Below are 17998 nucleotides of genomic sequence, written 5' to 3' on the forward strand. Positions count from 1 at the left end.
TGTTCATGACAGCATGTTATTAGCTTAGTGGAAACCAGGGGTGTAGCATGATAAGCAGTGGTGGTAGTGCACCTATTTTTTTAATATTATATAACTTGAAAATATGTCTCTTCTAAGATTCCTTTTTCATGATAAAAATAGTTTTCACCAAACGTTGGTGGTGCACACGCACTACCACTCATGCTTGGCATCACACCCCTGATGGAAACACATGTTCTTATTTTGTTGATAAAAAGTATTACAAAAATTTCCATACAAAAACTATTTTCATAGAAATCTTGCATTTCCACAAATAAACCTGAACATTTTTTTTTTTTGAAAAAAAAAAAACTGCTCAAGAATTTTGTTCATTTAGTACTGTGACTGTATTGAAAAATGCAGTCCTTCTTTCAGTTCTTGACATTTATTTCTTTTAGGTGACCCATCCCTCTTCCAACATTAGCGAGAATAGCACAGGCTCCATTGAGTTCAATTAGAAGCAGGAACAAGTGTTTCAAAACCCAATCAGGCTAAAGTGCAAGCCCTCTATGTGCGAAATACACTGCTTCCCACCCCCCTCCCTCTTTTCACAATTATAGAAAAGAAAAGTAATTGCTTATATCTAAAGGCTGTAAGATACATTCCTTTGTACTAAGAAAACTTTCATTCATCAAAAATTGGGTCAAAATTCTGGAAATACTTTTGGTTTTTTTTAGATCAAAGTTCCAACCCAGCTGAATTTTTTTTTTTTTAATAATTATTTATTTGCTAAATTCAGTGTCACAAACAGTCCAAAAAAAAAAAAATAGCAGGTGAGCATCATCATATTTATTCTTCTATTCATGGGATTCATGTTTCTTCACTTTCAACATTTCTTCCATCCAGGAAGATTATATTGCCTTCTCCAGATGGTAGTTTTAGTCTACCAGCAGTTACCAGCTTTTCCAACTTTTCTGTGCTGGGAAGTTCAGAAGAGCATATGGTTTCTTGTTCCACTTCAGTTCTGAGACATTACTTTTACTAGAATCCTTCTGTGGTTTATATCATCTTGGGCATTTATTTTCCCTTTTCTGGCAACCGTTGAACTTCAAAAGGAACCTGTAACTTCTCACTGAGACTGCATTTGAAACCAGCCACAAAACTCACATGGAACATTCATTCATTCAGAATGGTGGGAACCCATGACAAACAGCATAACCCTGCATAACTTGGTTGATCCATGATGCTTGTGATTCGAGTCTGGCCATTGCAACTGCTGAGATCACAGAGTCTCTAGTTCATAGACACAGCGGCATGAGGTAACTCATTTTATTTTGCACTTGTTGCATATTTCCACAGGAAACATTCTCGCAAGGTTGTTTGGAAAAAAGACGACAGTTTGTGCTTGGGGTATTTGGCTTCCCAGCTCTATGCCATGGTTTCTTTACCTGGCAACCTTCTGTCGTTAAATGTGTGCATGTTGATAACTTCTTCTGTTTTCACAATAACAGGGGCCTGTGGCTTGTGTTTTAATCGACGCTGACACTTCAGAGACATCCTTAGCTCCTCTATCATGGCACTACAGAAGGACCTCTACAGAAGGAAATAGAGGAAGAGAAAAAAAACAGCTGTAAGAAATTACTGACTGCAATGCCTAGAAGCAGATTCACTGTACTGGCACAGCCTTGTCAGTCTTTGCTTTGTCCCAGTCTGAAGCTCAAAGCAAATTTCTGGCCTTATTATATGCATCACATAATAATTAAAATTACTTATCAAATTGTGATGACTCAGTTTAAAAATCACCTTGACAGTACAATTGTTTTTTCTGGCAGGTACTTCAAGCAGATTTTCTGTCAAAAGATTATCTATCTCAATGTAACATGTATGTTAGGCATAGAGTAGACTCTTCTTAGCCATATTTCAAAACAATAATTGCATTTCAATGTGACTTAAATAAGAGTTCTTCAACAAAACATTAGGTTGTAGTGTAGGAAGTTTACCCAAATTCATGTTTAAATACTATTAAATCCAGATCCATTACAAAAAACTGATATTTACTCCATTGTTTATAATATCTTCTGTATATAAACACTTTTCCCACTACTGATTATCATTTATGGAGTATGTATTTGCAAAAAGAGCCCCCAGCAATTCAGTTTTGTTGATCTTTATAAAAAGTGTATTATTTAAAAAGTTTATTAACATTTTTCCATCAAATCCTCAAAGCCCTTTTTCCAGTTTGCAGTGCAAGCAATTTGAAAAGTAAAATAAAATCTCCCTATTCCCTCAGTTGACTGAATTCTCAACTGTATAATAGTGTGCTGAGCAACTGGCCTTCTCCCAGTGTGAGAACTGGAGTATCAAATGACATATGGTAGTAATGAAAAAAGTCTCACTTTTGGGCTCTGCATCATAGTTTAACTTAAACATTTTCCAGCTAATGGAGAAATGTACTAACTAAATAATACATCTCAGAAGTTCAGATGTTAAGCCAAGCCTCTAACAATTGCTCTCAGCCAAAGCAAATTTGAGGTGTGGTCTAACCCTTTGCATTCTTCTCTCTTAATAATTAATCTCCAGGCCAGGGAGATGATCAGGAAAAAAAGGCAAATGAACAAATGAAAAACAAACAATCTATCGAACGAGAACCAAAGAAGTCAAAGCACCTAGAATTACTGAAACTATCTCTTGACCATTTTTTTGTTTTCTATGATTAGTGGTAGTCAATATATAATTGTCTCATTTGGGTTTCATATAATAACAATGCTTTATTTCTGAACTCTTATATCTTCATTATTCATACAAACCTGAAACTTGGAGGTTAGATCCAGATAATATTTAAGCATCTCACCCTACCTAGTTCACTGGGAACCTGGATTGAAGCTGTATTCATAAAAGTCTGCATTCAGCTTCCAGCCTCCAGGGTTGAAAGCACTCTAAGCAGTAAGGCACTCAGGTTTCCCCATTAAATTTTACAGCTTTGTCATTTGGCAACAGTAGAAATTCTGTAAAACACACTGGTGCTTGGCTTAGTCGTGGATCCTATTAGAATTCACATTCCAATTCTCCATGCATGGTCCAATAGGTGTGCTCTGAAAGGACCTAACAAACCAAGTTCCTTAAAAATGTGGCAACAGCTAAAGAAGAATATGTGGCAGATATCCTTTTCTTCAGTGCAGCCAGTTGGAGCATTAGAGCTGGGGCATTAGAGTAACATTTGAGAATGCCAATATAGTAGCATCTTCTGTCAGAGTGATTTAAGCTTGTGTCTCAGTAAACAGCTATAACCTACAGGCATTAGACCATTCCAAGGTAAAGTCACTTACTGTGGCTGCCTACTGATCCTGTTCCACTTGGCGCAGTGGCAGATAACAGAGGAATAGTGAGAGAAAGGGAGCTAGGGAAAACATGAGCTGTTCTGTAGATTAGGGATGAGAGCACACAGCAGCAGAGGAAGGGCTTCAGTAGTAGTTCCTGCTTCACTGAAAACTTCAATAGTTTTACATAAAATTCTGTTTTTTGCAGAAGACTGCAAACATGAGTTGTTTTAATCAAGAGTTAGAACTGAACATGAATCCAACAAATCCTGAACAAGTGCCCTCTTCACTAATCCTTTGCATGAATAAGGAAACGGGCAGGTGGAAAGTGTAGGAAAGGGTAATCTTGCTCTGGATGTGATACACTTCCTTTGGAGCATTTCTTTGTCCTGCTGAGTTTGAAATAAAGGAATAATGCCAGGTCAACTTACAATTGAAATTATTTAACCACCTACAACTAGGAAAAGTTTAAGTTGTGAGTCCACAGGAGAAGAAGGTATATTTCTCAGGTTCAGTCAAGTACATGTCCTTCAGAGGCAAAAGTTTGTCATTTCTGGCTGAAGTGAACTCTGCAATGTGCACTGAGTTGACATCCAAGACAGCTCTCTTAGCGTGAATAAGGTGCCTAAATTCCTAATTAAATGATCTGAGTGTAATATGTCAGATCTTACTGCATAAGAGATCTTTGCTGACCATTGTGTAGAAAGTAGGAAACTGCACCTTCTTATCCTGCTATACTTTGAAAGAAAACATTCAATTCTCTTAGACTTTCCCTTTTTTTCCAATAAAGTGCTGTTACTTAACATCAAAACTGCCATTATGATTATGAAATTGAAATTAACCCTGAAATATTTTAAAAGGGCAAGATTTAATTTAGTATTCCCTAATTCCTTACAGGCTAAATTGCTAAGGCTTGAAGATCTTGGCATTTCCACTATGTGAAGAACCTAGCATATAACTCAGGAATTTCATAGGGAATCCATTAAGCAAATGGTGCAGCTCAGCACTACACCACTTGTAGCCATTATGTGGCTGTCACCCCTGGAATTAAAGACCTAGTTAAAATATTCTAAGGAACAAAATCCTTCTAAATTTTAAAATGATGCATTAGCTCTTAAAACTTTCAAGATTATGTCCCTTGTCTTTTTTTGCCAACATGTCTAAGAAAAGTTTCAAAGTAGAACAAATATTTTTCAAGAGGAATCAATCCACCAAAACTTTTGCAAAAATCTGAAAAGCATATAAATTGTTAGGTAACATCAGTAGGAAATGGATTACAGCGAACATCCAAGAGGTGAGAAGATATTTGTCAACATTCTGAAATACCCTGAAAATGAGATCTCAAGAAACTTGCCAACACATTTTATCTGCAAATTTTACCTGGATATGAAAAACTCATTAAAACAGAAATGTTTGAATGACTGACAGTCTTAATAAAGCAGATAATACAACTTTGAGAGAGTCATTTTATATAAAATATTTTTCCATTCTATGTTTTCAAAATTATTTTTTATAAATTGTTTATGGGATCTTGTATGCACATATGGTAATGAAAATATTGTTTCTGGTTAACAGTACTATTAAATATCTTCTGTTTTTTCACTTTTTTCAAATTTCACTCACTGAAATAGTCATGTATTTTAAAAAATATTATTTCAAGGCTATGTAAGAGTTTATGATCCAGATCTTTTTTCTTCTTTGTGTTCTATCTGAGAAATATAAGGTGGAGTTTTCACACATTAAAAAAAGTCATATTCAATACATTTTAGAAAGGATTTATGGTTTGGTTTTTAATTGAAATGAATCATTTTTTTTGTCTCATTTCAATTCTAATCTCAGTAGTCTCCATTTTCTACCATTAAACTTTGTGTTCTTTCACTGTGAGGATACACTTTTTGGAATAATAAGACATGAAAACAAGAAGCAGCTCTACATTTTCTTTTTTTTTTTTGTGACAGATAAAAGATGTTTTCAGATATGATTTTAGAAAAGATAATCCAATGTCATGATAGTCAATTCAATTACTAGGGGAAATCACCAAAATGTTTACAGAATTGAAAGGCTACATTTCAAAACTGTTGTCCATCATGGAATTTTGAGCACTTTACTATATATTACAAGACTCTCCACTTAATTCAAAGAAAATAACCTCTTGCTCCCAACTTACCTTCTACACTGCAGGCATGTTACAGGAACATCACTTATTATCGATTTTTCACTAACCCTTTCAAAATCATAAGTTGTCTTCTTAAATGTTACCAGAAAGTAAACACTGCCTCCAAGCCATCTTAGATATAATCAAATGCTAGAAGGATTTAAGGACAACATACAGCTCTCTAAACCGTAGTGTACACAAGTGCATCTGTTTTGCTGCAGCATATCATGATAAAACATTACAAAAAAAGTGTACAAAATATCATTTTAATCAGAACTGTAGTTCTTAGCCTTCTACCACAAAACAATTTTGAAAAAAGTTAATCTCCTTAAGATGGATAAAGTAACTGACACCTCTGACATTCATTGCCACAGTTGACATCTCACAAGACATGGAGAATCAAGATGAGAATTTTGCAAAATATCACCACTGCTTACAAGCTGATTAGACAGCTCACGCATGGCTTTACTGCATGACAAAAAAATTATTTTTGCACGTGTGTATTAATATGAAAGGTAGATAATACTTACAATGCTTTCATTATTTTGCTTTATAGGAATTTAGAAAGGTAATTAGAAATCATAAAAGCATTTGTTAGACACATAATTATGGGACTAACACCACAGATTTTTCTTTTAGCAGCCTAAAAAGAGCAACAGGAAGAGAGAACAGCATGCCTGCATCACTCTAAACATTCTGATTTAAGTGACTCAGTGTGTTTTAAATTAAAAAATCTCCAATTGCTGGTTTCTATTTTTCCCTTGTTTGATGCAGATAAAATAAATCTGACTGTAAACATTCAATAGAAGTATTTCAGATTTACTGAGAAGTTCATTACTTCCAGTCTTATCTGTCAGACATTATTTGAAGATTTGTTTAATTATCTCAAAGCAGTAACAGGAGTAATCCTGTATTGTCCTGTGTTATGGGTCATTGTTCTAGCATCTAGGAGGATATATCAATCAAACTGCTTTTTGTCTTGAAGTTAGCTGAGAGTGAAGGTACCATCCTACCCTGACTCTCTCTCCTAGGCAGTTTCTGATTCCTTTGCCACTCCTTCAGGGATTTTAAATATGTGTTTGGAAAACCCGTCAATCTTAAACCTTCAAATGTTAGCTTAGGATCACAAAGAGATGAACAATTAAAGAGAAAATAACTTCAGAAAAAGTGAAATCATAGTTGGAGTATAAGCATTTCAAAGTTGAAATGTACTTGTAATGATCACATTTTTAAGTTATTTAGTTATACATCTATTCTTAAACATGACTGTAGATTGAAGATAACACATATGTATGTGCATACTATACATATCTATATATGCATAATACAGTTATATTTTTTTTTTTGCCACTGACTTTGCTGATGCAGTACAGTTTCAATACAAAGAAAGTATAATGTACAAGTACACTTCAAACTAAATTCACACCAATTACCTGAACACATCATCAGTATATTCTCAACCTCATAATAAGCAATTATTTGGGGTTTTGGTAGAAATAGAACAAGCAGGAAGTTATTTTCAGACCAAAAAACATGTCATTTATATGAAACAGAAATTTCACTGCCCACTCAAATGAAGACAATAATATCAAGCAAAGTGAAAATTTTAATTCCATAGATAAAGCTTTGTGTTCACTGTAGAATTTACAAAGTCACCACCAGTAGAGTAGTTCCAGACAGCTTGATGAAGCATGAGCTTTATCCAGTAACTGAATGGTGGTTGTTTCAAGGACTTTTGTAGCTATTTGATGGAGAGAATCAACAAAAGTCTGACAGGACTGACCCTTTCTATAACAAAACAACACTGACACAGTTTTCTGCAGGCTGAAGTGCTCACTGAGTTTTAGAGTTGTGAGATGAACTTAGATGACATATGGCGCCTCACTGCAGGCCACTTCTCTGTTTTTTTGTAAGTGTCTCCCAGTGGGACAATAAAATTCAAGCTTGCCTTAAATAAATTATCAACTGGTGTAAAAAAAAAACCATATAAAATGAACAAACAAGAAAACCCCTCCAAAAAAACAATTCAGCCACTCTCAAATTCTAAAATTTATTTCCTATCAGAACAAAATGCACTCTGGTGGATGACAGAGACTTTCTGACAGAAAAGCAGCACACGAGTTCATTTAAAGTCTTCTGAAACTATTTTCCTTGTTTCCAGACTGACAGCTACCCTTCTTCCTGTGGTTGATGGGGAACATCTATTAGTGCAGAAAGCTCTTTTCAAAGTGGTTTTGTTTAGCTCTGCCAGCAGCCTTTCTGGCCATCACACTGACCATGATGTTTTTCTGACTCACCTGTGGACCTAGGCTGGGGCAGAAGGGATTGCACTTGTGTGGTTCCACTCTTTTCTCTCAGAGAAATCCCAGAGGATGTCATAGGGCAATTGCTCATCAGCCCCGAGGGCTCTCTCTCAGGCAGGATTCCACAAGGTTTCATCCTGTCATCTCTCCTTTCAACATGTATATGAGGCCACTGAGGAGATAATGAAATAATTTGGGCTGTGGTGTCATCGACACACAGATGATACACAGTCCTACTCTATTGTCAGACCAGGATGGTGCAGTCATTTTGAGCTTCCAGTGCCTGGCTGAAATAGGGAGGTGATGGCAATTCAGTCCCAGGGAGACAGGTGCTGTGTTGGACAGGTTAAAGGCAAGCACTCAGAAGATATTTTCTGTCCTCATTTTTCCACTCAACCTCTTCTGGAAGCGGCTGACAGTCTCACATTTCTCTAGGTTTGGGGTTTTATTTTCAAACTCTGAGTGGCCATAAGTGCTATTTGTTATTAGTGTTTCAATCAGAGGCAATAATTTCCACTGCTGTAAACCTTGTCACACCAGTCCAGATCTTCTTCTAGAACATGGTACTGCTGTCTCGTGTCCCTGGGCGACAGCTACACATGACTGGAAGGTGTTTAGCAAGGACTGAGAGCAGTTAATAGTACTTGAGCTATGTAGCTGTCACTGAGAAAATAAATAACAAGAATAAATGGCACTGCCTAGCTGGTTTAGAGCAATAACCATTGCAATGTTAATGGATGTGTCTTTTGCCATCACATCTGTGCAGATACTTCTCTGCCTTTTAGTGGAGGTGATCATGGTTGCACTGAGTCAACCCCCTGATATCTTGCATTGTCTGCCACAGGATGTGAAGGTTCATTCACCTTTTGAATCATCTTTGATCCTACATCTAAATTCATTCCTTTTGTCCAAGGAATGTTGGGTTTGTTGATCACCAGGCATGGTGAAAGGAAGTAATGATGATACGCAATTAATGCTTTGTAGTACCAATCTATCTGGATTCAAATGCTTTGTATAACATCATTTGAAAATAGTTAATTTTAGATAAATGTTTTAGAAAATAAATATAATCTCTCTTACCTGAATTCTAAACAGCATTTTTTTTCAAATTTTGATCAGATTAAGTCCTCTGCACTTTCTTTATTCACTGTAAAAAATTATACTAGTTTTATAGTTCAGTGTAATAGTATGAACTTAATGAGAAATTTGGCATGGCCTCAATTCATATTGAACAGAGAGAGACTATTAGTATAAACTTAATGCCAAACAGTTTTTCTACTTTTTGGAAACACTGTTATAGTCATATTGCAGTACATAATATCAAAATGTTTAGCACTCATTTCTCTGCAATTATATGGTTTCACCTGACAGTCAAGGATATATTCTCAATCTAGTAGGAAGTGCTTGTTATTTTGCTGACCTATAAAAAAGTCAAAGTAAATAAATCTACAGAACTAAAACTGTATTTGCTACTGCATTTAACTATAGCTGATCAATTAAAAAATCAAAGTTTAATGTTTTATATTAAAATATTATATGCTAAAGTAACATTTAGAGGGAGACAATGAAAAAAGATTAGAAAGACATAAATGCTTTATGATCTGACATTTTTTTCCATTGGAATGAAAATATACTTTTATCAGAGGAGAAAATATTAATATAATGTGTTTCTTCTTTCTACTGATAAATGAAAGTGAACCATATTTGCTATAAAGTAAACAACATGTAGAGGTTTCCAAATTGTTTTAATCCAACTTTAAATTCTTGTCAGACTTAAAATATTCCATAACTCAGACCTATAATTTAATCTCTTGATCTTTGACTGAATGAATATGGAACTACAGTGAACTTCCTGTACTTGTGTACTTAGGTATTTATGTAATGGTCAACTTTACATACACTTTTATATTTTCAGTTGTTTTTTGAAAGACACAAATAAAGACATTAAAAATACATCAGTAAAAAAGGTCCATTACCAAACCGATGCTGGTTGAGTTGCAATTAAAAATCAAAATAGAGTTCTTGGTTTTAGTATTTTATTGTTTGCAAATTACTTTAAAATAAATGTCACAGCTGGTAACTTTTTTTTTCCACTTTTTTTGTGTTTGTTTTTTTGGGGTTTTGTTTGTTTGTTTGTTTGTTTGTTTGTTTGTTTTTCCCTCTGTTAAAGGTGTGGATTGGATTTTGGTTTTGGGGGAGTTTGTTTTGATTTGTTGGGTTTTGTAACAATTCCTCCCCTTAGAAAATATCCTCTAATATATACTTACATGGTTTCCAAGAGGGCATTTAATTAAAATTAATACCTGAAATTCATGTAATCTCTACACTTACACACAAATTAATTATACAGCTTTATACACACTCATGCAGTTCTCAGAGGACTACAGGATGATAGAATTCCCAATTTTCCAACAGCATATCTGCAAAATGCAGTGTGCTAATGTTGGAAAAACATTTTCTTCCATGACCTGTCCCAGCTACTTTCCCAGCCAAAATTACAATTCTGAGCTTACTCCATTAAAAAATATGACACAAAAATACAGAATACATCACTGACTGTAGATAGTATAAAAGCTACTTGGGATCTAAATCCCAAAACTTTTACTTCAATTTACCAAGAATGTCCACATTCTTTTGTTTCTTGTAGCCTGAGGAACAGGCTTTTCAACTTTAAAATCCTTTGAACTTGTCTCCCCCTGGACAAAAATCACTAGGCTGAGATTTACTTTGTTATTGCTCCAAAACCATTACAAATTACTGCCCCAAATTCAAAGGCTTTTGATATTAAACTATTAGGAATATTCTTGAACTACAGAAAAACTGATGTAACTGGATTGTTTTGAGGAAGAAAAGCACTTTACTGAAAACTAATTTAGTAGAATTTGGAAAAATAATCCAAACCACCACATCATAAAATATTATGGTAAAATAAGAAGAATCCTAAGACCTTTTCATTTTTTCATGTGAAACTTCTGAAATTTAGTTTTGCACGGTTGGTGAGATAACAATTAAAACAAAGATTAAAATACTGACTTTCTACACATCTTGCTGACAAAGAAGCATCACAATATTTCAGTAATTGTTAACTTCTTCCTATATATCCTTTCCATATAGAACAAGAGATATATTTTCACTTTGCTGACATGAATTCTAAAAAGAAGCATTCCAAGGCATAATGAATGAAACTTATCCTAGTACAAATAGATCATAAAAGGACCTTGGAAAATAAACTCTTGTTAGCATTTACACTGACTCCATGTGAATAAATTGAGAACATTTAAATCATTTTTGAGAGAAGCAAAATCAGGATGATGTGTAACTGCATATGGTCACAGTGCAACAGCTGTTTCAGCCTATCAGCTCTTGGCCCCTCCTCGCCTCTTGAGGAGGGTGTGGCACAACTGCGTCGATAAAAACAGGTTTGCACATAACTTCTCCAGCCAATGTCACCCTTTCCAAAGAAACCCTGACCAGGATAGGCACAAGGACAACAATTTACAAGGGTGACAACAAGCAATGGTCTATATATCCGTGGCACTGCCTTCATCAATACTGTGAATTTCATCGTAATGTTTTCAGCAGTCCACATGTAGTTTCTCTCACACAGATGACACAGTAGTATCTAATGACTGTGTAAGGGCGGTATGAAAATGAAAATAATCTCAGAGAAAACTTTAAAAAAAACCCTGAACACAAAAGATCAAAGGAAAGGTCAATAAATTCTCAGACTGAGAATCATCAATATATGATGTTAAATATTAATGGTCTTCAAGGTCAATGTTTTCCCTGGCATTTACAATAATAATATAAGCTATACAAAAGTTAATGTGTAAAATAGACATAAACCTAATGCATTGATGCATATCAATTTTAAAAAAAAAAAAAAAAAAAAAAAAAAAAAGAAGAAGAAAGATAATAATTGTTTTAAGTGGCTTCTGTTTCTAACCTTGCTTATTCACTGCCCTATGAGTGCCTGTTAAAATAAGAGAGCAGGTCATTCAGCAGCAAAAGCAATTATAAAATGCAAATGACTGAGCATTTATTGTCAAGATTGGCTAGATAAAATAAGGTCTGATAATAACATGTTTCCAAGTAGATGACATAATTAGATGTTTGTATCATAAACAATGGGACATAATACAAGCCCTTAGCATTTTCAGAAAGGCTGCAATTAAACAATAGGTAAGCATTGTGACGTAAATTTTACGAAAAAGTGACAATTAAATTTCCCTCTCAGAAACTGGAAGGCACCATCTTGTGGTTGCTCTGCAGGAATGCAGTCAGGACAACCTCTGACCTACCATCTCCTCCTACCCCTTCCCACTGTGCCAACTGGAATACCAACATTCTGCCATAGACAAGGATATGTGCTCTGCCATTCCAGGCACTTTCTCTGAAGGAAAGAAATAAACTATGTACTAGGCAAGACTAGAAGAGTTATCTAGTCCAAAATACACTCCAGGTTATCAGATTATTAAAACCTGTGTGTGAAGTAGAAAATTCAGAATTACTAGCAATCATAACAAAACCACTTTTAATTTCTAATAATTTTAAGATCAAATCATACCATAACCTAAAGACTCTGCAGTTCATTAAAGCTGCATGAATTTTTGAGCCTGTTAGGATCAGAAAGTTTTGTTCCTGCTATCCTTATATTATATAAACATGTTTTGAGCATTGGACAGAAAGTGTTTTAAATTATTGTATTCAATTCATTTCAGGCAAGAGTCACCCAGATAAATTTGTGCCATCTCCAAAGACTTAGTCTCATACAGAAATCACAACTCAGCATTCCAAATTTCTTGTTCCATGGAATCTGCAGTTGTAAGTAAAACAGTTCTGTATGTAACACGTGTATATTCCCAGCTACTGATCTCTGCTTTGTTCTGTCAAGTACTCAGTCATTGTGCCTACTGAGGTAAATATCCACACCGATCTTTCTCAACTCAATTGTGCAGCAGAGCAGTGAATTATTTAACATGGAAAGTTCAATAGCTTTTGTCTTCTCTGTAAATGTATGTGAAATATAAGGAAGTAATAATGGACTTATTGCTTTTATTGCTTTTATAATAAATTATAAATTAATAACTATTTCAGAGAGGCTAATTTAGTTGATGTTTATGTTATGATTTGATTGTATAACTCCAGAAATACTCTGTTGGCATTACTGTTTCAGTACGTGTTGAGGCTTAACCCAGTACATTTTTACTGTCGGAAGTGTCTGACCTCATCTCTTAATAATTAGTTAAGGTATGTGTCTCGTTTCCCATTATTTGAAGTACTTAATGGTTCAAAATTAACAAAATTTACATCTGCTATTTTTACACAAGCATACCTAGTTCAATCCTGATGAAGGCTCAATGAGTTTTGAATGGCTAGAAATTATAGCAGAATTTAATTCGTATATGGCTGTCTTCACATTCATAATTTCTGGATTTTCTGGAAAATAGTTAGCAATTTAGGATAATTATTTTTCAAGCAAGATAGCTCTAGTAAGTGCCAGTGACTGGCAGTCTAACTGTGGTAACATGCAGACTTATCTTTGCTTTTGAAAGATGTCAATCAAAGAGGCATTTCTATCTCTCTGGAAGGTGTTGTGGTGGCATAAAATCATCTGTTTCACAGAAAGTCTCATGAGTGTCACGTTTCCTTTGGACTTTTAAACACATCAGGGGCATGGATATTTTGAGCCGTCTTTTCTTACAAGATGCGACATTTTTTGTTTTAGCAAATAACACCATTTTATCTGCTGTTTTTATGAGCTTGATTCCTTTCAAGATTTCACTCCTCCAAACAGGTTCACACCAGACAATATCTCTATTTATGTGTAAGCTCCAAGAGCGGGGTGACATAAAAAAAATCTAAAACTCCATATCTATATTATACAATTTCAATCTGCATAGCCTCACTGCTGGAAGTACAACTGAATATTTTGTACACATTAAAAAGCAAACACTTATGCCCACTTATATCTCAGGATACTCCATATACTCAGAAGCTGAAGTTATCTGATTCATTTTTTTTCCTCTTAATATGGCCTTTGCTCTTCCCTCTTTCCAAATATTGACAAACACTATGCCAGAATGATACTCTTATTCCTAAGGGATGACACCACAAATGTTGCCAAAAATAGGTACCTCCTCTCTCCCATGGGATATCCAAAGCAGAATTATTTGCATTGTTTACTCATCTCAGCAGGGACTTTTAGAGACTGGAGACAAACGACAGGATTTCTCATCTTATCCTAGGCTGCTCTTGCTCCCTCTCCTAGGCCAAGGGGATCTGCTACACTTGGAAAGGTTGAAAGAAGATGTTTTCTGAAAGTCTTTGAGTGCTGCAAGGGTGGACGAGGGGATGCTGGGGTAGGCCACATGTAGGGATATGAGCATCATCTTCCTCTTAAGTTCGTTCCATAAATGAAACTGCAGTGAAATTTTGGTGGTCTGCTGATATCAGGGTATGTGGGAGTAGCAGGGAGGAGATGGAAGGTAAGCGATTGGAGGCAAGGAGGAAAGAAAGGAGAGAAGCCTGACTCAACTCAACTCAACTCAACTCAATTCAACTCAACTCAACTCAACTCAGCTCAACTCAACTGCTTCAGATTTATTCCTTAACTTTTTAAAGTATCTAAATACTTGAGGATGAAATGTTTCTGGTACAAATGCTGTTGAAAGGTCACATTCCTCATTGCTATCTCTATCCAACACTAATAGACAAGTGGAAAAAAGTAAACACAAAAGAAAAAGAAAAATCAAGGAAACCCCAAACTAAACAAACATAAGTAAATTCTTCCCCCACCCCTCACAAACTAAAGGAGTTAAGGAAACCAATCCTGAATTAGAAAGTTTCTGTTCACTTCCTCTCACAATTTCCAACATGCTGCTTTTGTCACGTGTATTTACACCCTATAAAATATTGAACTCATGTAACAAAAATATTAACAAAGCAGTGCTGTTTTCCTACTTGAGTGCTTGCTTAAACTCCAGAAAATCTAAACCAAATTTTACTGATGTTCATATGAGATCCATATCCATTTTAGGAATGGATAAAAATTATTGATATTTACATGAGTTTCTTAAGTAACCAGTATATTTTTCCTTACAAATTCAATTCAGAAACATAATATTGCAATAGCATGTTAACAGAAGAAATTAGCCTGCAGTATTGTAAAGAAGAGGACCTAAAGAGTCCTTTAACAATGAAATGAATGTACCCATGTTCAAACAGTGTTTAGGACCTTGAAACCTCACACTGCCTTAGTGTGTGTTAGAAAAAAATTCTTAACAATATATTTATAACAGGAAATTTGAGTACCAAAAATTGCCTCAAAAGAAGTGAAAACAAACAGTAAGTTCTCTGAGTAATGATTCAAGTTAAAAAAGTTCACTAGCATCATCTGGAAAAATACAAATATAAATATAGCTTTTGGATTTACTACTGATTTTATTAAATTACATTTCTAAACATAAATTTAAAAATTGTAAAAGATCACAATCTCCTCAAAAGTAAAAAGTAAAAAATAATAATAAAAAAGAAGACCTAGCAAAATCCAACCATTTGTCTCAATGTTTAAAATTCAGATTTTGCCACAGCAATAAAATATATTATTTTTTTTTTAGGTTTAGACATGGGCACATACATATGGAAAGATTTATTTAATTATTATGCAAAATGATAATTTCAGCTACAAATTTATCAATATATTACTAGTCTTAGCACAATTACAGTATTCTGGTTGTATAAATTGCAAGTACACAACAAGTTAACAACAGTATTTTCAAAACTGATTCAGTTTGAAATTACAGGACATCATATCAGTAGTAAACCCACCAAAAAAAAAAAAAAAAAAAAGCATCATGTTTATGTTATCTTTTCCAGATGTTACCAGGACAACTTTGCAAGTATAAATTCCTATAAAGAACATTTCTATAGAGACATTTTAGATTTTGACTTTGAGCTACAGACAGTTTGTCTTTTGAAAATCAGAATTATCTGTAGAAGATTAATTTGTTTCCCATTACAGTTTCAGATTTCTTCTTCATCCATAAAATTAACTGCAGTGAACTTCCAGGAGTAAAAAGCTGTCTTTTTTCAGGCTTGAATAAGAGGAGAAATAGTCACTTGTCCTGAAATCTGGCTACAATTAAACACATTGAAGAAAAATTAAAAGCTGTAAATGTAAAACTTTGGATATTTTGCTGTCATCCTTTGTTATACAAATGCTTTACTATAAGAATAAACAAGTATGCATCACCTACATTTCACTAAACATCACAAAATGTTTGAAGTATTATTTAAGTAGATCATAAATATAAAATAAACAGGCAATGACAATATTTACCTTTTCCAATTGGGCATTTTTTTTTGATTTATACAAAAACTCCCCAACTGCCACAAAGACAGAAAGCACCAATCCCGCTGCCAGCACGATGAAGATTCCTCCAATATTCTGAACTCCCAAAGCACTGGCCTCTTTACTTTCCTCTTCTGGGCAACCATTGCCTCTCCACCATTTCTCTTTCATCATGTGGAGCTTGCCTTCTTCCTGCAGCTGAAGAATTGCTATAGTGATCTTGTCTCTGTATGGAGAACCTGAAGAGACCACAGGGAAGAAACATCACATGGAATATATTACATTAAATGTTAGTTGTTCCGAATAAAAATAAATAGTATCTCATGAAGAACTATCTTTAACAGCTGTAAAATTATTCCAAAAAAGCCAATTGCTTCTCGACACAATCACAGTGGTCACATAAATACAAAGCCACTTGCTCACAGGAATATATATCCAGAAAACTTGATCCAGGTGGTGTTGTCAGTAAGCCAGGCCACTTGATTCAACAGCTCCTATCACATTTAGTCTCGTGGTCTCAAACATCTTCATACCCAAATATTATATTTAGTCACACAGTATTCTTCTTTCAGTTTTTGCCAATAAGTTTTTAAATGTGCTTCAGTATATTTAGTCTAATATACATAAATCTACAGGCTGTTGCTCCATAGCTTGCTACCCTAAAGCCAATAAAAGGTCAGATATTAAATGAACACTTTATCCTGTTACTTTATTAAAAGATGGACAAAAAATTTATGCTTCAGGACCAACTCACAAAAGTCTTTATTTGATAGATTGTCAGGCACTTAAAACACCTTTCAACATGCACTTACTTATTAACAGTACCAGGCAGCAAGAAATTCAGGAGGATAAGATTCAGTGTGTTTGGATAACAGGGATGTAATTTCTCATCTTTTGATGTATTTTTTTCTCATAATTCATTATTTTAAAATGACATGATAATTTTGTAGCTTTTGAACACTTCAATATTTCAAGGGGTAGTTCAAAGGCTGATTTCATATCTTTGTATGTAATCTGTTCTCTTTTTCTTGACATTGTGCTTAAAGGCTTTTCAATAAGTATTTTAAAATATACATTGATAATTGAATAATGGCAATGGAGAAAGCCTCTATTTTCTGAATGTCATAGAGTAAATAATGTCAGTTAGAAGTGCTTTCTCTGTTAAGACTTGTGCAGTGTTTGAGAAGAGAACAAAGCCATCATTTTTCTTGTCCTTCTTCAAAAACAGGAACAAAAGACTCTTCATTGAAGCAGTTAAGAAATCTCAGGAAAGGAAGAAAAAGAGCAAAACGAAAAGGCATGGCATCCCCTCTTTCGGTTGAGATGAATGCAATTCTGTAATGTATCCCTCTTCCTTTTCTTTCTGTCATAATAATGCTACTTACTGGCTACAGTTTTTAGAGTTTCTTTCAGATGAGTAATAAAATATATTTTCATTAACTTTTTACCTTTAAATAAATCCTCTGTATCTGCTACAGAGATACTGCCTGTTAAACTATTCAATGTACAGTGATCAACTGCGAAGGAGCTGAGGATATGCATGGATGGTTTATAGTCTGCTGGAAAAAAACTGTTAGAAAACATGTATACTTTTAAAAATTTCTTTTAATTTATTCCATATTTCTTCAAATTATTTTTACATATCTAGAACTTTTCCTGAGAAGAAAGCTTACAACAAAGAGCTGCTGTGCCAGTATAGAACACAGGACTGCTAATTACAGATACAAAAGCACCTTTTCCTTCACTCAAGAATGAAAGATGGTGAGAGCCATCCTCAAAGTATTCAAATTGCAAGGACTTGTGCATTTATCATCTATGCTTAGAAAAAGATGATGTTTTGTGCTAGGAGATAAACTGTGTCTGCATTAGACTATACAGGAAGCACAAAGAAAGGAAAACAAATTATTTTCTA

General features: G+C 34.5%; 1 protein-coding gene across 4 annotated transcripts in view; it reads right to left on the reverse strand.

Annotated features, from left to right (window-relative positions):
- Window positions 1–320: 320 nt before the first annotated feature.
- The window catches only part of GRIK2 (glutamate ionotropic receptor kainate type subunit 2), a 365936-nt gene continuing 348258 nt past the window's right edge, over window positions 321–17998 (reverse strand). For 3 of the 4 annotated variants that reach the window (XM_066179493.1, XM_066179494.1, XM_066179491.1), the window contains 3 exons: window positions 16075–16325; window positions 7728–7905; window positions 1446–1551 (listed from right to left, as the gene is read on the reverse strand). In XM_066179493.1, coding sequence (XP_066035590.1) covers window positions 1538–1551; window positions 7728–7905; window positions 16075–16325 — 443 coding nt within the window. In that variant the 3' untranslated portion in view covers window positions 1446–1537. Of the gene's footprint in view, window positions 1552–7727; window positions 7906–16074; window positions 16326–17998 lie in introns of all 4 variants that reach the window. The other variant, XM_066179492.1, reaches the window with a different exon arrangement.

Source organism: Chamaea fasciata, unplaced genomic scaffold, assembly GCF_029207755.1.
Source record: "Chamaea fasciata isolate MVZ Bird 193981 ecotype frontalis unplaced genomic scaffold, bChaFas1.0.hap1 SCAF_3, whole genome shotgun sequence".
NCBI lineage: Eukaryota > Metazoa > Chordata > Aves > Passeriformes > Sylviidae > Chamaea > Chamaea fasciata.